This window comes from Hirsutella rhossiliensis, assembly GCF_020360975.1.
Source record: "Hirsutella rhossiliensis strain HR02 chromosome Unknown scaffold00001, whole genome shotgun sequence".
Classification (NCBI taxonomy): domain Eukaryota; kingdom Fungi; phylum Ascomycota; class Sordariomycetes; order Hypocreales; family Ophiocordycipitaceae; genus Hirsutella; species Hirsutella rhossiliensis.
In genome coordinates this window covers 9,746,361-9,768,631 of record NW_025408667.1, presented here as the reverse complement: position 1 = coordinate 9,768,631, position 22,271 = coordinate 9,746,361, and the positions used below count along the sequence as shown (strand labels likewise).

The 22,271-nt window shown below is 57.0% G+C and overlaps 3 protein-coding genes across 3 annotated transcripts; 2 read left to right on the top strand and 1 right to left on the bottom strand.

The window, feature by feature from the left end:
- Positions 1-6,176: 6,176 nt before the first annotated feature.
- Positions 6,177-9,373, top strand: HRG_01254 (elongation factor tu GTP binding domain-containing protein; the record flags this gene model as incomplete). The annotated part of the gene is made up of 5 exons (XM_044859725.1): positions 6,177-6,196; positions 6,252-6,385; positions 6,437-8,577; positions 8,638-8,725; positions 8,808-9,373. 5 exons carry the CDS (start codon positions 6,177-6,179, stop codon positions 9,371-9,373), a joined length of 2,949 nt encoding a protein of 982 aa, XP_044726125.1.
- Positions 9,374-10,671: 1,298 nt separating this feature from the next.
- Positions 10,672-12,603, top strand: HRG_01253 (GMC oxidoreductase domain-containing protein; the record flags this gene model as incomplete). The annotated part of the gene is made up of 1 exon (XM_044859724.1): positions 10,672-12,603. One exon carries the CDS (start codon positions 10,672-10,674, stop codon positions 12,601-12,603), a length of 1,932 nt encoding a protein of 643 aa, XP_044726124.1.
- Positions 12,604-15,729: 3,126 nt separating this feature from the next.
- On the bottom strand, positions 15,730-16,396 carry HRG_01252 (iron-sulfur cluster assembly protein; the record flags this gene model as incomplete). The annotated part of the gene is made up of 2 exons (XM_044859723.1): positions 15,730-16,109; positions 16,168-16,396. 2 exons carry the CDS (start codon positions 16,394-16,396, stop codon positions 15,730-15,732), a joined length of 609 nt encoding a protein of 202 aa, XP_044726123.1.
- Between the last annotated feature and the right edge of the window lie 5,875 nt (positions 16,397-22,271).

Below are 22,271 nucleotides of genomic sequence, written 5' to 3'. Positions count from 1 at the left end.
TACTCTCCTCTTAAGCAGGACCCGTCTCGATCTGAGTTTAACGAGCACGCAGGTGGCAGATTAGTAATTAGGTCGATAACGACCAGCGAACGCCGGCTGCTGTATGTTTCCCCCCCCTTTTTTGGTATTTACAAACTGATTCCTCCTTGTCATCTGCCAATTCCAACTACGACTGCCGTAAGGACAACAGCGGCACCCTGTCTCCCAATTTCGATCTGGAATATAATCCGGCGCTTTTCACCGACGGCCCCCTCCCCCCGGGTTATCACGGCCGCGTTCTCGCCGTCGAGTGAGCTAAGGGTCTATAGTTGGCTTAAACATAGCACTTTAAAGAACGACAAGCGTTGCAACATGCCTTGACTCCTCGGGTTCGGGGCCCGCTTGCGTCCAGTGCGGCTCCTGCGGCGACGGCGGCGGCGGCGGGAGCGGAGGCGTTATAAGCGAGATTTTTATCACAATAAAAGTTCTATTCTAATTAGCTTGATGGAGTAGCTGGACGACGGGCTATATGGATGGGACGGGCTGTATGGATGAGAGGCTGGATTGACGGGCTGGATGACTTGACTTGCTGGTCCATCTTGGGATGCAATAGAGCTTGAGGGAGAAAGAAAACAAGAACAGGACGGCTGCGTCCATCGCGGGAGATAATCAAGCCTGGCGTCCTCGCAGGAGCTGTTAGTTCAAACATGGCACTCCACAAAACGACAAGCGTTGCAACATACCTTGTCGTCGTGGAGGAGGGCCACCGAGAAGGTGTCCGATCGTGACGCCGCCCTGCCGCCGGAATTGCCTTGAGGAGAGGCTAGGGGTGATAGACGAAGGTGAAGATTTTGAAGATTTTGAATGAAGGATGAATCAAATGAATTGAATTTTTTGGATCTTGATTCAAAATCTTCAAGCTCCAATTTTCGCGATTCAAGTTGGGTTTGGGCCAATTCAGGCCATTCATGAATGGTTTGAAGGATCCCTAAACGAAGTGAATTTGGTGTGTACCTGAGCGATTGCAAAGATGCCTCAAAACGCCAATAAGTAGTATATAGTTTTAAGTTATAGCCTTCTAAGAAGTCGATAATCCCGAATACTACAAAAATTAACTTACATAAATACTGATCCGCCTGTCCTAGGCAAATCGACTGAAAATAAGCACTTTCAAAGCTCTGCCGAATCCTCAAAATACGTCGGTACAACGCGTTCGAATCCGCCACTGTACACGGCTACACTCTTAGAGCCCCAATCCTCCGAAGCCTCCATTGTATCTAGACAGGGGGTTGATATCGCAGACTTATCGGCTTGGGATGCAGGAGGTTTGGGGTAGGGGGTTCGGTGGGAGCCTCGGTGGGAGGAAGAGGTTGAGGAGGATTCTCGCCTGAACACAGATTAGCATATACCTACATATATAATGAGGGTATATCCATACATACCATCTTCCAGCTTGCCCGGAATGTGGTCTGGTCTCCAAATAATACTATTGGCAAAGGGCAGGATGTCATACTCCATGGCCGCCTTGATCAACGCCTGATCGATCTTATCTTCCTGAGTATAAGCACTCCGTAAAAGTGTTAGTACTGCACCGTATCTGCCTTCAAGGCGTGACGGCGGATACCGAATTCGTCTCTACAACCGCTGAAGAGGCGTTCCACGTCAACTTCAGAGCCAGAGACAGAGAGAAGATCACGCGCCGCCGCAGCCAAAAGTGGCCACTCGACCTTGTGTTCTTTCCACCACTTCAGTAGGAAGTCTGGAGACTTTGCAATAGACTCGTCGAACTCTATTCGAGGAGCTGCAAGCCACCGTTCAAGCTCCGAAATAGGGATCGCCGCGCCCGTCTCCGCCTCCCTCGCCTTCTTCATTTGGATGGCTCTCCATTGCGCAATGGAGACTCCTTGAGGACGCTCAGCTGGTCTGGATTGGCTCATAGTTGAGTTTGTGGCATTCAATGCTGCTAGCTCCGGCCACTCCGTTTTGAAATACTTCTTGACTTTAGCCATAATCTCAGAGTATTGATCCGGTATCATCATTTCCAATTGGTGAGTTTTATAACGCGGATCCAGGATGTGAGCTGCGAATAGCATCATTTGATCGTCAAGCTTCTTCATATAAGTAACGTGTTTTGCTTTGCCCTTCGAGAAGGCGTCTCGAATGGACATATCAAGGTCTGTAAAGTCGCCAACTCCTTCGACTACATCATCAAGGAGAGCTTCCAAATCCCAATAGATATCGAGACTTTGTGAGATCGGCGGCATAACTTCGGAGACTTTCAGAGTGTGGTCTTTAAACGGCTTCAGAACCTTCCGCAGTTGATAGAGAGCGACAATCTCTTCTGATAAGGGCAGGAGGCACTTGACTTGCGGGTGAGTATCAACGAACTCAGTATACTCTGCCTCAAGCTCGAGGAATTGGTCAATCATGTCGTAGGCCGAATTCCAGCGAGTGTCGACATCGTAGGTTGGCTTCCGGTAGTGCGTGCGCGGCATGCTTTTGAAGTCTTGCTCCCTAGACCCGGATCTCAACATCCAGAGATTGAGGAGGCGGATTTTGGCAATCCCACTTCGACTAGAGTCTCCCGGAATGGTGTAGTTGTTGCTTTTATTCTCTTCGTCCCACTTGTCAAGCATCTTCTTGGCTTCCTTCGCTGTGCCTGCTTTGAGATCTTGCAAGACGCCCTCACAAATGAGCGAGGTAATATGAGCTAGACAGCGGATCCAACTCTTCCTGCCGTGAAAGCGCATGCGGGGCCTCCTATTGGGCTCACCTTGTCGTCGAATTTGGTCTTGAGAGAATCGTACAAAGACTGACAGAGCGTGCCGTTATTGCCGGCGTTGTCTCCCGTAATGGCGAGAAGCTTAGGCTTGAGCCTGAGCTCCTCAAGCGTCCTCTCAACTATCTCAGCTAATTGTTTGCCAGTGTGAGATCTTTTGAGCTCAATAAACTCAATAACTTCTCTCTCTCCTCAAACCCGGTGTAATCCAGTGCGCAATAATGGCGAAAATGGGCACCTGATTCGGTGCTGTCCAGATATCAAGGGTGAACGAGATGGTGGCACAATTGTACTCAAGCTCAATCTTCAGCTTCTCCTGCGTTCGACAAAGTCTGTATATATATGATTGCGTAACGTTATACGACTCCTGTACACACATGTTGTGTTGTGAGCCAAGAACATCTCTTGAAAAGCAGGAGTCTCGACAACAGAGAAGGGTTGTCGGTGTTTTACAAACCACCGGCGGATAGACTCCTTTGCCGTGAGTCTTGCTCTCTGCCTAGGTCGACCGCTCCATGCGTCTGCCTCTGTATAATCTCCTCCACCAATGGCGCGGCCGTATCCATTAATTCGAGCGTGGTGAGATTCCTTCGTAATACCGTGGATTTTAAATGGTCTCCCATGCCAGAGGTAACCCTCGGCGGTTCGATTCGAGGACCTGGAATCTCTTTCGAAGAGTATTGGGATTTTGAAGGCACTCTATACAAGTCCACCGGAACTCTTGGAAGATCTTCGGCCCATCCTTATCCTCTGAGTAAAAGCTTCTGTCTATAGCTTCCTCTGCATATACCAATAGACGTGGCTGTTCTTGTCTCTCTTCTTGCGAACATGCTTTTGTTTGTTGTCGGCCCACTTCTTGATAAGTCCGGCTTTCTCTGCGAGCGTCATATGACTACTGTTCAATGGCGGCTCTGGTGTATCCGCGTCGGGCATGTCATCATCTGACTCACAGTCAGGATGACCCGGGGGCGCGCAGACAATTGTATCTTCGCCAGTTGGAAGAGGAGAGGAAGGAGCCGGAGTTGCGCTAGAATCAGCGCGCGCGCGCGCGGGATTCCGAGGGTTGAATTGAGGACGTTCGATGCGGGCATAATTCTGCGTTGGCAATTTACGCCGGGTCCTTGGAGCAAAGAAATTCGCTGCGGCAGATGTTTTGTTTCAGCAGGGCCATACTACGTATCATGTTATAATTAGCTATCCACTCGTAAGGTAATTAAATAAGGAGGGTAGATTGGAGAGTAATGAAGTTTTACCTGATCTTGGCTGAAAGGCTCGAGAATGGACGCGACACAGGTAGTCGGAACGACACCAAATAAACCACAATAAAGTGTCAAGGAGTCGGGGTTGAACGGGTAGGATAGGTCGTCGGTCAGGGCGTTGATTCGGGGGCTGATCCGAAGCCGCTGTCGGAATATCGAAGCAGGAATTAGGCGAGGTCGTGGTAAAATAATGTCGTGGCAGTTGTCGCGAAGACCGTTGCGCCACGCAGGCAAAAGGTGGATGGGCTGACGACCCTGTCTTTCCGACAGCAGTAGAATTAACAGGTGGTCAACTGAGCGGAAATAACGCGTCTGAACGCGGCTAGTTGGCACAATATATCCTTATCATGCAGATTTTTCGGTACTTCCTGATCGGCTAATTTGTATGGACAAACAAGTAGCAGTCATATTGGGCTCGAGGAGTAGATAAGTCCCTAACAGCCTCCAAATCGCGAGCTGACTCGATTCGTGTCACTTCCAATTGTTCGCGCAGTATTGAGATGTTGAGGATCTGAACGCGTTTTTCGAATCAGCTTGCTGGGGGCTGTACAGCGGTATAATTATTATATTATATATCCAGAATATGGGTTGCCGAGCTTAATATGTGCTTGAAATGTAGTATTCCAACCAAAAAATGGGCTATCCATTGATTGCCTTCAAGATGATGTGGCATTTCTTGAGCAAATGTTAACGACATGTAACTATCGAGGGTTATATCATCCGAACGAGAAAATCCAGAACATTCGAGCGGCACTACATTTAAATCATGTGCATTATAAAATGGCACTGTTCATGAGCTTCATGGTGTTTTTTAATACTCCGTATAGGGTGGCAAGATTGCTGAAACGGTGGCGTATCAGGCACTGTTAGGGTCGTTATACCACAATATATGGACGCCCTAACTGCCGTCCTTCGCCTCGATTTCCCCAGCGACGCCCCCGCCAGACGCGGGCGGCGCGGGACTAGGATTTTGCCAGTGGAGTGTGGACGGTGGAATCCAACTGAAACACGCACAACAGACTTTTAAATACGCAGAGCGTCATCACAAGCGCGGCCGAACTCGAAGTTACCGTGTCCGCGCGGGGCAAACCCCTTAATGATGGGGTCAAAGCAGCTTGTTTATTGATGTGTATGTGAGCCTGCCGAGGAAGAACAGGAAGAGGCCCTTGGTGGGTGGCTTCGGGTATTGACCCTTTCCTCCTGTATGTCCCTTGGCCGCGAAGCGGGTGATAATTTTTTCGCCTTACGTTTCGACCATATCGCCATTCATTCACAATTTTTATGAATGAATTGAATGAAGACTCCTGATTTTTGATTCGTCGAATTTGAAGACCTTACCCGATTCGGCTTCATTCAATTCAAGGGTCCCGAGGCCGATTCGACTTCAAAATCTTCAAATATCAGCCCTAGGAGAGGCGGATGGGGTGGACTTGGCCGGTCCATGGTTCTGGTTCTGGCGACTGCGGCTGGGGCGGCAGCGACGGGCGACTGTAGGTATAGGCTCTGCGGCCTGCCTAACGTGGAAACCTCATGAGGATCGGACGGATGAGCCCAAAAGGTAGAGTCAAAAAGCTGTGTGTAGGATGATGCTCTCTGGAATAATGTACGAATAGAAATTTGAGTGTGTATTACTCCGCTGTAGTGGTCCTTCCTGCTCCACCAGGTGATGTGTGGCAGCAGTGGCAGCAGTGGCAGCAGTGGTCGCAGGAGAGGCTACTGTCAGCTGCCACCAGCACCTCCATGGCATATAGGGTCCACTATTAATAATATCAGGTCCTCTGTTGGGGTGTCACTTCACTTTTGCCTGCACAACCTAGTGGTTTCCTCACAGCTACAGTATTCCAGCAGGAAGGGGCCAGTAGGGGCAAAGAGGGGTGCAAAAGGACCAGTTTTTTGGGGCGAGGAGAAGGGAGCCACATACTTGATCCAACACTTGACCTCTTCCTCTGTTTCTCACACGGCAGACCAGGGGCGGACAAATTCGAGCCCAACTAACATTCATTTATCCGCCCGTCCCTGGTCATGCCTTTTCGCACGTGACGCGGACAGCAGGTGATCGCAGCCTTGCCGCTTTGTAAGCACCCGCTCATCCCCACGCTCCAAAGAAAGTGCGCAAGGCTCAAATCTCAACCTCGTTCCCGTCGAGCAAAGCCGTCAACATGGACGACCTCTACGATGAGTGCGCCTCTGCCTGCCCACATCCACGGAGCACTTCGACTGACTGATCATGGCAGGTTCGGCAACTTCATCGGCGAAGAGGCCGCCGCATCTGAAGAGGCTTCCGAGGCGGGCGTTGATGCCGGCGACTATGTCTACGACGACGAGCACGGCGAAGCCGTTCCGGGTGACGAGCTCATGGATATTGACGGTCGGCTCCCCCATGCTCCAGCTGCAAACCTCTTCATCTAACCTGCGACAGAGGGCCCTTCCAACGCCGTCATCCTCCACGAGGACAAGCAGTACTACCCGACCGCCGAGCAGGTGTACGGCGCCGACGTCGAGACCCGCGTCGAAGAGGTGGATGCCTTGCCCCTCACTGCCCCCATCATCGCCCCCGTCGAGGTGAAAAAGTTTACCATCGAGGAAGCCGACCTACCCCCCGTCTTCTACGACCGAGCCTTCATGACGGACCTCATGAACTTTCCCAATCAGACGCGAAACGTCGCTCTCGCTGGCCACCTCCACCACGGCAAGACAGCATTCATGGATATGCTTGTCATGGAGACGCACGACATTGCCGACCGACTCGACAAGAAGACGGGCCGTAAGCGCGACGAGCAGCTGCGCTATACCGACGTCCACATCATGGAGCGCGAGCGCGGCATCTCCATCAAGGCCTCGCCCATGAGTCTGGTCCTCCAGAGCGGCAAGGGCAAGTCGCACCTCGTCAACCTCATCGACACCCCCGGCCACGTCAACTTTGCCGACGAGATAGCAACTGCGTTGCGCCTTGTTGACGGCCTGTGTCTGGTTGTGGACGTCGTCGAGGGCGTGCAGGTCAACACGGAGCAAATCATCAAGCACGCCGTCCTCGAGGATATTCCAATCACCCTCATCATCAACAAGATGGACCGCCTAGTACTCGAACTGAAGCTGCCCCCAAAAGATGCCTACTTCAAGCTCAAGCACGTGGTCGAGGAGGTAAACACCGTCATTACCAACGCCTCGCCCTCGACGGCCGTCTCGAAGCGCATCAGTCCCGAAAAGGGCAATGTCCTCTTTGCATGCACCGACCTCGGCTGGTGCTTCACGCTGCCGTCGTTTGCACAAATGTACACCGACAAGTATGGCAACTTCAACGCCGACGACCTCGCCAAGCGGCTGTGGGGGGACATCTACTTCAACCCCAAGAAGCGCAGCTTCACCCGCAAGCCCGTCGAGGAAAAGGCCCCAAGGTCCTTTGTTCACTTTGTCTTGGAACCCATCTACAAGATTTTCACCCACTCCATCACCGACAGCCCTGCACGGCTCAAGCAGGTGCTGACCCCGCTGGGCATCGAGCTGAGGCCCTCTCAGTACAAAGCCGACGCCGGGGTCATCTTGAAGCTGGTGTGCGAGCAGTTCTTCGGCCCCTGCACGAGCTTCGTCGACATGATTGTGCGGCACATCCCGTCTCCGGGCCAGGGCGCCGAGCGTCTCCTGGAACGCCACTACACCGGCCCGCTTGACACCAAGATTGCCGCGTCCATCAAGTCGTGTGACCAGGACGGCCCGCTGGTGGTGCACGTCACCAAGCTGTTCAACACGGCTGACGCAAAGAGCTTCTACTCGTTTGGCCGCGTGCTCAGCGGCACCGCGCGACCGGGCATGGCGGTCCGGGTTCTCGGCGAGGGGTACTCGATTGACGACGAGGAAGATATGACGGCCGCGTCGATTGGTGAAGTGCTCATTGCCGAAACGAGGTACAACATTCCCACCGACGGGGTGCCGGCCGGCAACCTGGTGCTCCTGGGCGGCGTCGACAACTTCATCGTCAAGTCGGCGACGATTGTGGCTACGAAGCTGCAGGACGACGAGGACGCGCACATTTTCCGGCCGGTGACGCACTTTACCCAGTCGGTGCTCAAGCTGGCCGTGGAGCCCGTCAACCCCTCGGAGCTGCCCAAGATGCTCGACGGGCTGCGCAAGGTGCAAAAGTCGTATCCGCTCATCGACACAAAGGTGGAGGAGTCGGGCGAGCACATCATCCTCGGGACGGGCGAGCTCTACATGGACTGCGTCCTCCATGACCTGCGCCGCCTGTACGCTGACATGGACATCAAAGTGTCGGACCCCGTGACGCGCTTCTGCGAGACGGTGGTGGAGACGTCGGCGACCAAGTGCTACGCCATCACTCCCAACAAGAAGAACAGGGTCACCATGGTGGCTGAGCAGCTGGAAAAGGGCATCGCGACCGACATTGAGACGGGAGTCGTCAAGATTAAGGATCCCGTGCGCAAGACGGCCAAGTACTTTGAAGAGCATCACGCATGGGACAAGCTGGCTGCGAGGAGCATCTGGGCGTTTGGCCCGGACGACAGGGGGCCCAATGTTCTACAGGACGACACGCTGCCCACAGAGGTGAGAAGGGCTTGCATTTCCGTGTGTCGAAGCGCATAACTGACGGCTATTTGCTGGCAGGTCGACAAGAAGCTCCTGAGCTCCGTGCGAGAGTCTATTCGGCAGGGCTTCAGCTGGGCCACTCGCGAAGGGCCTCTGTGCGAAGAACGTAAGCTGCCGCGCTCCCCCTTTGGCTTACACAGATGATGTGCTCCACGACGACTCTTTATTGACTTATCTGGGACCTACAGCCATTCGCAACACCAAATTCAAAGTGACGGACGTCACGCTGGCCAGTGAAGCCATCTACAGAGGCGGCGGCCAGATGATTCCGACATCACGTCGCGCATGCTACTCTTCGTTTCTGATGGCATCGCCGCGCCTGATGGAGCCCTTGTACTCGGTCTCGGTCACAGGTCCGGAAGATTCGTACATGGAAGTCTACAACGTGCTGGCGCGCCGGCGAGGACACGTGCTGTCAGACGGCCCCGTGGCCGGGACGCCGCTCTATCGAGTCAACGGACTGGTGCCTGTGAGTGACAGCTTTGGATTCGAGACGGACCTGCGGATCAAGACTCAGGGTAGCTCGATGGTGAGCATGGTATTTGACAGCTGGAGCATCGTGCCCGGGGACCCGTTGGACAACGAGCAGGTGCTCCGGCCTCTGCAGCCGGCATCGACGCAGGCGACGGCGCGCGACTTTATGCTCAAGACAAGGCGGCGCAAGGGGCTGAGCGAGGACGTGAGCGTCAAGACGTTCCTGGAGCCCGAGTTTTACGTGAGCTTGATTGCGAGCGGCATGCTGGGAGACGGGTGAAATGGGCGGGGCGGCTTGCGGACCGACTGCATTGCTTTTGTATTCTACTGTACAATATCTGCAGATGCCACGTATGACGGAGAACGGAGGTCAAATGGCTCTGCGTCACGACATGTACCGACATGTTCGCATACCATTCAGGCAGGACACGTGGACGGCATGGACTGGACTTGGCGTCAATACTGGACAGGCGATCCAGGGTTTGTTTAGAGTTGGCGTGCAATCAGAACGTCAATATTACTAGACCAGGGGCGCTGGTCCGTGGTGGCTGGTCCCTGACGCCGAGGCGGATGCCGATTGGCGGTTTCTTCTTTGAGATGGAGGCTCGGGTCCGAGAAGCCAGCCTTTGAATGAGCAAGGCGCCAAGCTCTCCATCTGCCAGCAGCCAACTGACTTGAGAGGAACGATAATCAGGAGCAAGCAAGGTGCCCGCGTCTAAGTGCTTCATGGGCGCGACCCAGCCACGGGGCCCCGCTTTGGGCTGGCTCAGAGTGGTTGGCTTGTTGACCGGCCAGGCGTTGAATAAAAGAGTGTCATGGAGTAGACGCGAAGGTTTTGAAGGGCCGTGACTATGGCAGTGTGACAGGCCGGATAATTGCATGCGGTGGCGCTGTAATACAGGCTCATCATCGCCGAACTAAGACGTAATGGGACCAGATCTTGGTGTGAAACTCGCAAACCAAGGCCCAGAAAAGAAAAGGGAAGCAGGAAGAGTTGCCCCGGTTCATCTTTGCTGTCTTGCCCCGTTGGCTGCGCGGAGATTAGGCACTGGGATAGTTGGGCATGCCGGGCATCTTTGGCCACATTTCCTCGGTAACTGGGTAAGCCGCCGCAGCCCAGGCCTCGGCTGACCAGGGCAAGCCCGTCGATGCCGTGTGTACGGAGTACTGTACGTAAGTTTCATGTAGGCACGGACGGCCGGCAGGCGGGCGAGGCTGGATGGACAAAACAAGCGCATGCAATGCAAGGCTGGGGGAGGGGAGGGGGTACTGCAGCCGAGGCCGTGTCTTCGACATATAAAGGCGGCTGCCCGTGAGTTTTCTCAAGTGATGCTCCCGCTGTTGACTTTGGGCTCCGGAGCTGCTCATCTTCGTTCCCTGCTGCGTCGCTTGAGAAGAAGCCATCGTCTGCCGCCTTGGCCGGGGAAGAGGAAGCTGATTGCCTAATCAGGCAACTGAAGCGTGCACACACTGAGCAGGACAGTAATTACACACGGAGCAGCACACACGGAGCAGCACACACTGTCGTTACCTCAGGCACCAGCTTACATAAGGCAGCCCCCAACGATGCGGCCCCACATGGTCATCCTGAACCTCATCCTCAACCTCATCCTGTCCGCCTCGGCCGTCGAGCTCTCGGGCTACGACTATGCCGTCGTCGGCGCCGGCGCCGGCGGTGGGCCCCTGGCCGCCCGCCTCGCCATGGCCGGCCACCGCACCCTGCTGCTCGACGCGGGCCACGACGAGGGCGCCAACGTCAACTACACGGTGCCCGCCTTCTCGGCCAAGTCGTCCGAGGACGAATCCATGGCCTGGAACTTCTTTGTCCGCCACTACGCCGACGACGCCCGCCAGGCCCGTGACTACAAGACGTCGTACGAGACCCCCGACGGCCGCGTCTACACGGGGCTCACCCCGCCGCCCGCCGCCCGCATGCTCGGCACCCTATACCCGCGCGCCGCCACCCTCGGCGGCTGCACCGCCCACAACGCCCTCGTCACCGTCTACCCGCACCGCTCCGACTTTGACCACCTCGCCCGCCTCACCGGCGACGCCTCCTGGTCCGCCGACCGCATGCGCCGTTACTTTGCCCGCATCGAGAACAAACGCTACCTGCTGCCCGGCGCCCGCGGCCACGGCTCCGACGGCTGGCTGTCCACCGAGACGGCCCCGCTGACGCTCGCCCTGACCGACCCCCAGCTGATGAGCCTCATCCTTGGCGGCACCTTTGCCCTCGGAAACCTCACAGACGCCGTCGTCAACCTCGCCTCGGTCCTCGCCGGCGACGCCAACGCCGACTCGGCCCAGCGCGACCGCGACGGCGGCTACTTCCAGACTCCCATCTCCTCGCGCGGCGGCCAGCGCGTTGGCGCCCGCGAGTTCATCGTCGCCGTCCGCGATGCAAAGAAGTCTGACGGCTCCAAGCGGTACCCGCTCGACGTGCGGACAAACTGCCACGTCACAAAAGTCGTTTTTGACGAGTCGGGCAGCGAGCCCCGCGCCACGGGCGTCGAGTTCCTCGACGGCGCCTATCTCTATCGCGCCAGTCCGCGCTCCAGGACAGCGGCCCAGGGCATCCCCGGCTCGGTCACCGCCCGGCGTGAGGTCATTGTGGCCGGGGGCGCCTACAATTCACCCCAGATCCTCAAGCTCAGCGGCATCGGCCCCGCCCAGGAACTTACCCGCTTCGGCATCCGGGTCGTCAAGGACCTGCCCGGCGTCGGCGCCAACCTGCAGGACCACTACGAGGTGGCCGTCCAGGGCCGGCTGCCGACAAACTTCTCCACGTTTCACGGCTGCACCTTTGGCCCGTCCGCCGCCGAAGACCCGTGCCTGCGCAAGTGGGAGCACCCGCTGCCCCTCATCGGTAGCAGGGGCCCTTACGTCTCCAACGGCCTGCCCGCGTCGATGCTTTTCAAGTCGTCGGCCGCGTCTGAGTACGACACTTTTGTCTTTGGCGGGCCCATCGACTTCCGCGGTTACTACCCTGGATACGGCGTCGACATCACGGCCCGCAAGGACCTCTTCACCTGGGCCATCCTCAAGGGCCACCCGCGCAACCGCGCCGGCTCGGTGACGCTGCAGTCGGCCGACCCGCTCGACATGCCGCGCATCACGTACAACTTCTTCGACACGGGCAGCGGCGACGCGGCGGCCGACGTGCGCGCGCTCCGCGAGGGCGTGAGGCTGGCGCGCGACGCCTTCCGCCGCCAGCTCGTCCCCGTCGCAGAGGTGCTACCCGGCGCGGGCATCCAGTCGGACGAGGACATTGATGCCTACGTGCGCGACACGGCCTGGGGCCACCACGCCTCGTCGACGTGCCCCATCGGCGCCGACGGCGACCCCATGGCCGTCCTCGACTCGAGCTTCCGCGTCAGGGGCGTGCGCGGCCTCCGCGTCGTCGACGCCTCCGTCTTCCCGCGCATCCCCGGCACGTTTACCGCCGTCTCGACCTACATGGTGGGCGAGAAGGCGGCCGACGTGATGTTACAGCAGATGGAGAGGGCGTGATGGTGCTCTTTGCCTGGCTCCTTGCGCCGCCCCCTTCGGCTTTGCTCCCTTCTTGGGGCCCCTATTTTGACCTTGTCTGTATTGGAGGCACGGCTGCGGAGCGGGCGCCCTTGGCCTTCGTGTTTCGTATACAAGGGAAAAGGCCTTTATATATCCGTACATATTCTCTTCGAAATGCTTTGTCATGTTACTCAGTCTCACGCGCCTCATTACGCGGAACGTACTCGGGATCAGAACCACTTGGCTGCAAAGAAGGAAGAGGATTGTGCTGGAGACGACCCTATTTTCTTCTACCCACGACACACCCCCATGCCCCGGTGGTCCAAGCATGTCTACAGATGAAATACATTCCATCAGCAACGTGCGTCTACACTTTGTACACCCGCACGTTAATATCTACACGTGCGCGCGTGAGTTGTGACGACGCCCTCTTCATCGACGGCCGTCTCTCAGCCAGGAACCGACGCCGCCTCGGCTTATTCCGCTTACGCTGCGGCGGCAACATACCACGCCAAAAAATAAATAAATAAAAAATTGCCAATGCCCGGCATATCCACCATGCACGCGCGCGCATGCACGGACAGCCGAAGCCTTGTCGAGAAGTGGTCAGCCATGGACACGGAGGCGAAGGCAGGGGTTTACTTTCGGCTCGCCGACAACCGAGCCCGGGTTCGGCGGCAGAGACGGGCAGAAGCTCCGCTCCTCTAGCCACGCCCGCTCGCCGAGAAGTCTGCGGGAATGCCTCGTCTACTCGGATGAAGCGCATGCTCGGGGCACCACCGACCTGAAGCTCCCACCGCAAGCCCGTGGGGTCCTCACTTTGTGCCGTCGGAGGCTTCTCGCCGCACCTCGCAAGGCACCTACTTGCCGTCATCAGGCGCCAGCCCCTCAGACTGAAAGGTTTTCGTCCAGGTGCCATGAGCGGCATACGTAAGAGGAAGATGCGCCCGGCTCGACCTTAGAACGCCCTCGCTATATTTTCCTACGTCTGCCGGGTCCTGCTGTTGCCACGAAGCATATTATGAGCATTGCCAACGATATAAAAGCCCCGTCTAGCTCGGCTCGTGGCCTCTACCGCCCTGTTCTCGTCCGCGACGAACCTAGGCATGGCTTTACCATGGATGGAGTCTGGCCCTCGCACCAGCGAGAGGAGGATGACCTTGTTTTCCTCCCCTTGGAAGCGATACGCCGACGACTCGCTTCCGCCGGGCGGGCATGGCCGATAGCGAGGACGACGAGAGCGCGCTCGACAACGAATGCAGCCCCACCTCGGCCACGCTGGGAAATACGATGGTAGGCAACACACATCCCGCCTTTGCCGTCCGCTTGCGAGGACCCTGATGGCTCACGGCACCCGCTGCAGCTCGGTACAGGAGCCGGCGTGACCCGAAGATTAAAAACCTCCGAATCTCGTATCGAGGACTCCTCCCCATTCCCGCCCTCCGCAGCCGTGGGTTGGTCGGGCCGCCCGGACATTCCTTCGCGCTTCGTCGGCGTGCGGGGAAGCGGGCGCTATTTGTGCGCCCGGAATCAGACAGACACGGAGAGAACAACATGACTTGAGGCTATCCAGAAAGCCTTCGCACGACACATACATGGGGCCAGTTAATGGCAAGCTTGCCCACCAAGGTTCGCCCACCGACTGCTACTCCTCCACCTCTGTGGGCGAGGAATTCGAAACTGCGGTAGCATTGTGCGGGTTCCTGCAACTGCCGGCCCTGGATCCGAGGAGTAATCAAACATGCACTCCTGATTTTCAAACATGCACTCCGACTTAAACCCCATTTGGAAGAGAGCCCCACCAAAATTTGGCGCGGCGCGTTCCCAACGCCGTGGCCGCCGCGGCTGCCGCCCGGTCGCATTCAATCAGCATTTAATTATCACCAACGCTGGAAGCTGCGTTCCTTGAGTCGTTCAAATATATCAATACGCCCGGCCCGACCTATTTTCCGATATATATACAATGTGCACACCTTTGACTACCGCCCGTGAGATCAATCAACGCCGTGACTATGACTGTGACGGTGCCGGAGGATCCGTAGGATCCGTCTGATCCGTCTGACGCGGCGGAGGACGAGGCACGTAAGGGACGAACGTATGCCCGGCCTGCCTACCAAAATTGTATGGCGCCGTGTCCCTCTGATCCCCTGGCTGTCGGGCAGGCTCCCTTGCCGTCCCTTGCGACTGTACCGGCGGCTGTGCCCACAGGCAGCTATCGTGATGTCCCTGTGCCGAGGGGGGCGGCCCCTGCTGCCACTGTGAGGGCGTAGGTGGCATCGGGTAGACGTACGATGCCGCCGGCGGCGCCTGTGTGTATACAGGCACATGTGTTGTAGGCGGTGGCATTACGTAGTACCCCTGTGAGCCCGGCGGCGCCTGTGGAAGTGAGGGCATCGTCTGTTTGTATTCATGTTGCGATCGGTCGAATTCATCGTGACGGTTGTGCGGTAGGCGGCGGCGGCGGTGGCGGCGTTGGTGTGGTGTGCTGAATAGTTGGTGATAGCTTCAAAACGATGGCTTCAAAACGAACGAACGTGTGTGCAGAGGTGGCCTCGGGCGCCGGCGGCAAGCCGCGGCGGCCACGGCGTTGGGAACGCGCCGCGCCAAATTTTGGTGGGGCTCTCTTCCAAATGGGGTTTAAGTCGGAGTGCATGTTTGAAAATCAGGAGTGCATGTTTGATTACTCGGATCCGAGCCTCCATGTATGTACGTATGCGGTCAGATGCAGTCGCAGCATTCGGTAGTCCGTCCTGCCAAGGCTGCGAGCTGTCACCGTGCTCGCCTTCATCTGGGTCGCCAAATTGGCCTCGACCAGGGGGCTTGACCGACGCCGCGACGCATAACCATGCGTGTCCTTGGAGCTGCAAGGCGTATGCAGCGACGACGCCAGCGTACCGCAGAGCTTCTTGCAATCTGAGTGCATCAACCTTGCATAGACAAGACTGTGCAGCTGTCCCCGCAAGCCAAAGCCGGCCGCGTGTCCGAGTATGTCCCGTCCATGTCCCATCATGGAGAAATCCCGACCGTTGCGTAGGCGGCGGCATTCACAGCCCAGAAGTGAGTCGAAGCCTCGATACTTCAGAGGCTCCTATGATCCGACCATGCTTGGCATGGCCATTTTCAGGCTCAAGAACATGTTTCCAGCATCTTGTCTAGGACGCCTCTCAATGTATCATTCTCCAGGGCAGCGGCGACTCGCTCCTTGTCTCCGAGCTGCTTGTTCACCTGGTCATCCTGGCTATGGCTGTTCTCCTTGCAGCGAACGTCGACGCGGTAGTTGGGCGGCAGGGCCTGTTCCAGGCGCACCCTGACGCCCAGTCCAATGACGGTTGCGAGAGAGCAATGGGTGATGGTGGGCGTGATTTTGACCGAGACCTGGACGATTGTGTTTGGGTGTGGCACACCTAGGGCAGGAGAAGGAGTGATTTGGATGTCCGGGAGGTTGATGACGGACAGCTGGCCAAGCGAGACAGGATGCTCAGGATCTGATATTGTGGAGATGAGATCTGAAACAGGTCAGCGAAGGCAGAGCCGCGGTGACGGAGAGGCAAGCGAATTTCGTACCGTATATTTCCTGTTCATCGATAGGGTCTGCGGCATGGCTCACGGCGGCAGTCGGCCACGCATGACTGGCGTCGCAGAAAGGACGGGACAGATAGGACGGCGGCTGGCGGACCAGGGCGTCATACCTGGTGTCGGGCCCCTCTCGTGGAGCAGCCTTGGAGTGGCGCGTGGGCAGCTGCTCGGCGCTGAGGATGGTGGGGTTGGCGTTGTCGAGGACGGCGGCGGCCATGGCTGCTGCTTGGATCGCCAACGGGGTAGCAATCTCGGGAGCGATGACGGGCGAGGGCGATGCGACGGAGGGAGGCAAGCGGCCGGGGGTGGGTTGAAATGAAGGACAGCGTTTTTTGCCTGGTATGGAGAGGCTCGAGGTCGGGACGTTTTGCGAGCATCGACGGTGGGTAATCTTAATACCGGGGCCGGAGTGTTTTGGAGCCACCTACCTAGTACCTTTCGGAATGCTTCCGCGGGGTCTGCGCGGTACCCAAGGTACCTAGGTAGGTACCTAGGTAGGCTGTACTCCGTACCTTGCCTCTCGCACATAATAGCCCACCAGCATCGCAAAGCCGCTGTATGGGCGGTAGACGAGCGGCCATGACGGGCCGTTGGGACCGCTCCGCGCCTTGTCAAACTCAACGGTGGATGGGCGATGGGCGCTGGTACACAGAGGCACCCCCTCTCCTGACGTCTCGTGCCACCACCACCACCACGACTCTTAAAGGTATCACTCTTAAGGTATCACGGGCAGGCAGTCGGCGACTTCCGGGGTCGAGGTACCGAGCATGTACTCGAGGACGGCGGGGTGGTTGGAATGGGGGGCTCAATGAACTTGGCACTCTGCAGGCACTTGGTACCATGCAATCAATGGCTCCACAGGCATGGATGGCATGAGCAGACGTGGACATGTTGACGGGGGAGAGATCTCGGAAGTCGACGATATTGAATTGCAAACTCCGCTCAAGGACCGCAAAGTGCTACCAGCGCATCGATGCCTGCCTGGACTGCATGTTGTACATACAAGATTTCCACACACCCAAGTAGGTAGGTACCTAGGTAAGTATACTCTGTAGAGTCCAAGGCATAGAAGCCCATTACGTGCGGTACGCCACTGTGGCGTACAGTAGCGTATACTGCAGGGCTACAGAGGCCAGGCTCTCATGCATGCGAATCAACGTACAGTACTGTAATTACCTGGGTATTAAGTAGGTACATACAGTAGGTAGGTAATCCAACTCGTTGGGGCCTTCTGGAAGACGGCTAGAATCCCTGTCCGGTTGACGGATGACTCCTTTTGCCACCTGCCTGCCTGCCATGTGCGGCAACCAACACGGCCTTGGACGAAGAGCTCGTGGCCGCCTTGTGCTATAGATGCAGCAAGGAACACACATATACTCATATAGCAGGATGCAATACATCACTTTCAACAGGGGTGCGAGGCTACCGTCGCAACTCTCAAACCATCCGGCCGATATTAAAGGAGTCTGTCGTTGGCTCCAGCAAAGCAGAGCACCGATGGCATTGCCGAGAGCCGCAGTCTTTCTTGTCTGGGCGAAAAGGGGGGCCGTGAGGGGCGTAGGGGCGGGTTCCCCAGAAATGCTGCATACAGTAATTATTCGCACGCGACCAACACAACACGGCTGGTTACAGACACGGTGGTACGGTAACTTAGATGCGGCGCTCGTACATACATACATATCTGCACACACACATGCTCGGTAGAACCCACCGGCCTCATCCATAACGTAAGGCGAGCTCCATCCACTCACACATCCATCTGTACAGTAATACAGTAGGCAGCCCTGCGCGGCCAGGCGATCCTGGACGGGCCGAATACGGCAGCGGCACGGGGTCCCCTCCACCGCCCTCCACCGCCCTGTCACTACGGGTCCCCGGCATCGGCCGGTCGGTGCGGAGGAGAAATGCCGCGGCTTGCCGGAGTCGATGGCCGCCGCGCAGTGTATACCCAGGCAGGTAGGCACCTCGACACATGCTGCTGCTGCTGCTTCTGCTGCCGCTGCCGCTGCCGCTGCCGGTACGCCGGGCCCATTCTACCGGTATCCATCACGTCGGCGTCCTTTAGATGTGTGTGTGTGTGTGGTTGCATGTAATTACTGTACCCCACGCTCGTGGTCCATCTGCTGTGTCACACGGCCTCCATTGTCTTCCTAACAAAGCTGTCACTTTTTTGCCGCCAAGCTACCCCTGATTAATACAGATGGCGCGGCAAGACAGGCATCTTACTACTACCTAACAGTACTGTACTGTAGGGGGTTGCCTGCCGGTGGCTTCACTGGACCTTGGACAGCGTCAGGTCGACCAACCCGTCTTGGGTAGGTGCCTAGGCAATCACCTCCTCTAGCGGTTAGGAGGTCGACAGGAACAAACACGTTTGAACAACAGGCATGCTGCGCCTTGTAAACAGAAGAACTGCGATGTGTGTGTAATTAGATTGGCGCACAGAATAGGCATGGACGGGGCAAACAAGACGACATGGGGCCTTGTTGAGCCTCGGCTCCTCGACGCGGCCACATGTGAACAAGATGCACAGACTCGAGGGCCAACTACGGATACATGCTTCAGCAAACGTTTAATCTAAATAGCAACACACTTTTGGATGTACTGTATATAATACAGCACATACAGTACAGTATGTCAGTCAACCCCTTTGGTGCGGGGAGGCGCAGCGGCTCGTATCCCGTCGCAGCGGAATTAAAGACGTGATGCGGCATTATTAATTGTAGTCACTTGTCTAGTTGTTACCCCAACTCGGCGACAGACTACAGTACTTTAGCACACCGAGGTAAAGCTTTCGTGTAACCGACAGTAGGTTCGGCTCCATGGTTACGTACTTGCTTGGGACAGGAAGGGGGTTTGACCCTGTCTGGCCAGGTGTTGCCATCGCTCCCCCTTGACGCAAACGGCTGCTGTTGCGTAATCCAGGACTGTACAGTACTATAACCATGATTGTGCGTGAGGGCCTGTCCCTGTCCCTTTGCCTCTGATCAACAGGCCCTTCTGGGGACGCCATGGATTTGGAGATGCAGTCAAAAGGTCCGTCTGTGCGGCTCATCCAGTGTTTTCCCACGCTACGGCAAGGCGTAGAATCCCTGCTTTGCCTCTCCTGGTCCCGACGCGCACTCCCCCGTCTGCAGCATCAGACACCATCTTCTCCGCCGGCCGATCCGACTCTGGATCCTAGGCCTCGGCGCCGCGCCCGCTCCCATCCGTCTCTCGGCGCTTTCCCCATCTTTTTTTGGCATGTCTTCGGCGTCTGTGTGTTTACATGTATGCATGTGTATCGACTGCCGAAACCCAGAGTGCGGGAGCGCGGGCCGGTCTTGGCTTGTACCTGACGGACGAAGAACATGGCTTGACTACCCGGGCCTGGCTCTGCTTTTGCTTTGCTTGCTCGCGCTTCATACAGTATGAGTTATATGCACGCCAAAAGTGCCACCCGACCAACAAGGCGACGATGGGTTCTGTAAGCTTGCAGAGTCTCAACCCATGCATTTGTTCTTGCGCTTGAGGCACGGTAGGGGGGGAGAATAGAGCATATTCCGCACCATCCCACACTCAGTTCAAGGTGCATCGCTCAAGCTCCACATATGACATCAGTAATTCATCGAGAGACTCGATTTCCGCGTCATCGTTGCGGAAGAGAAGCTGACCGTCCCCCCCCCCCCTTCTCCCGGCCAGGCACAATTACAGCAAGGTACCAATGAAAGAGACTCGAGATGCAACACAGGCAGCTCGCTTAAGCAGGTACACACACATCTGTCGAAATACCAGGGAACACAGGACAGGCACTGCATATATCACATGGCATGACGAGTTATAGAGTCCAGAGTCGATTGATGGTGAGCCCCTATTCCAGGTAGACTGGCATCTTGAGCATATAGCTGGTTGAAACCGTATACGTGGGGCTCATGCTCGCAGTATGCCTTTGGTCACTCCCCTATGGCCCGATTACGCACCCCGTATAATGGGCATGTGTATAAGACAGGGGAGAGCATTCCTCGATGCCTCTCGTGTTGCGAAAACATGGTGCGTAGGCATCTGTACAGTAACCTGCTGTTGGATCATGGCCGTACTGTACAATGGTTCCAGGCAGCGCGTGAGCAAACGCTCTCCGTCCGTACCAACAGTGACATGCATGCACTTTGAAGGCACGGACTTTGCCGGCCGTCCCCGTCCGCAAAAGGGCGACTGCAGATTGCCGACCAACGTACATGTCCACCCACTAGCCGCCGTTGACAGTCGATCCAGCGCGCGGCCCGATAGCCAGGCGCACCACCATTGGTCGGGAAACAGACGCGGCTTCTGATGGCTAATGCTCCTTTTCCTCGTCGGGCGGGTCCGGCCCAGCGACGCCGGGAATAGCCACGGCGATTGCATTGCGTTGCTGGACTCGGAGCCCATCATGCCAGACAAGCAAGCAGCCATCGCGGCCGAGCACTCGTGAGAGGCACAGCTTCTTGGGCCGCAGAGCCAACCAGGCTGTCTGTCCAGGTCGCAGCAAGAGATGCAACCTAGACAGGTGATGGGGCCCGCAGAATGGCAAAAGGAATGGATGGCACATCAACGACACTCTGCCACGCAAGCCCGGGGGCGGGAGGGTTCCTTTGCACATGTCAACCCGACAATGCGAGGCTAATGCAGGCTCGGGTTCCATTGGCGAAGTCGTGTAGCCAGGCGTAAGCATCACTCGGAGTGGCTTATGGGGGGAGGCAACAAGGCTGTGCGGTGGGTGCCTGGGTGGGAGGCCAAACGTCAAGCCTGATGACTGTGGAGCGCATCCGTCATCAAGGCCAGGGGACATGGCACCATCTAACTTGGAGCATGAGCATCTCATCTGATGATGTGCCATCTCATCTCATGAAGTCTCAGCCCGATTCTTGGCGAAAGCGCTCTTGCTCGGTTCAGCTCGGTGTTTGCAGAGGACCATCGGGAGGCAGAGGCGAGGCGAGGCGAGGCGAGGCGAGGCTGGGCTGGAGACCATCCATGAGCAGGTGTTCCCAGCCAGAGAGCGCGCGTCAGGCCTAGATGGGAGGACAGGGGCCGAAATGTCCGACGGGTATACCAAGATGGCCTGGCCAGAGCCGCGCAGGGACAGTGCCTTTTCGGGCTCGCCGCGCACGGAGTACATGCCGCGCTGATGACATGCCCGGTGCTGGGGAAGGTACGTGCCGTATTAGATGTTGCCACTTCTTGGCTTACCACGGAACGCTGTCGAAACGGCAAGCGAGACTGCCGCTCTCACTTACATACAGGGCTGGTCTCTACAGGGCTGGTCTCTGCCCTGCAGCCTCGGTACCGCAGTAACGTACGACGTACAGTACCCGGGGCCGGGGGGAAAAGCACCACCAGCCCGGCACTCATTGACGTTTGTTGCCTTTGACTCACCGCAGCGGCAAAAAAAATAGACCGGATTTTGCAAAGGAAAAAAACAAATCCGTTATTAACATCGTGTACATGAAGCACGAAAAAAAAGTCACCCGCCTGTTGGCTCGGGCGCGGGAAGCACGGCGGCAAGGCTCCACGCACCCGCCCAAGCAGGTTTGTCGGGCGCCAACTGCGCAGTGGCAACATGTGGGCTTGGATGCGATAGGCCGACAGCTCCCTCTCATAACAAGCCTGCGACCGAGGGACGATTCTGGCTGCCCGTTAGCAGGGACGTTATGCGCCTGTACTGTAAGTAAGGGGCTTGCGATTTCCTCTTTAGCATGCCCCCTGGGCGGCCCGAGGGCGCAGTTGGCTGTTCAGGTACCAAGCTTTAAGCCGTGGCCTTGTCCCTCCTGGAACAGGGCTGCTAGCAGGGAAGACCTTGTGGGCTCCCCTGTCGGTAGAAGCGGTAGAAGCAAAGGCAGGTACCCTGGACCTCGTTTTCGTCTCTAATACAAGCTTATCCCCGTGTACGGGGTACGGGCGCCAGCTTTTGGACCGCGCCATCGGGTGTGCGGAGAAGCAGCAACGTGCAGATTCTTCAACCGCGGCTAACTGCATGGGCCATGCAGGGGTGGCCGGCAGCTTTCACGGCAAGCTCGACGGATAAGCTTTCCTGGCTCTGACAGCCCGCACCCCCTTGCCTCGACTCATTTGCTTGGTCC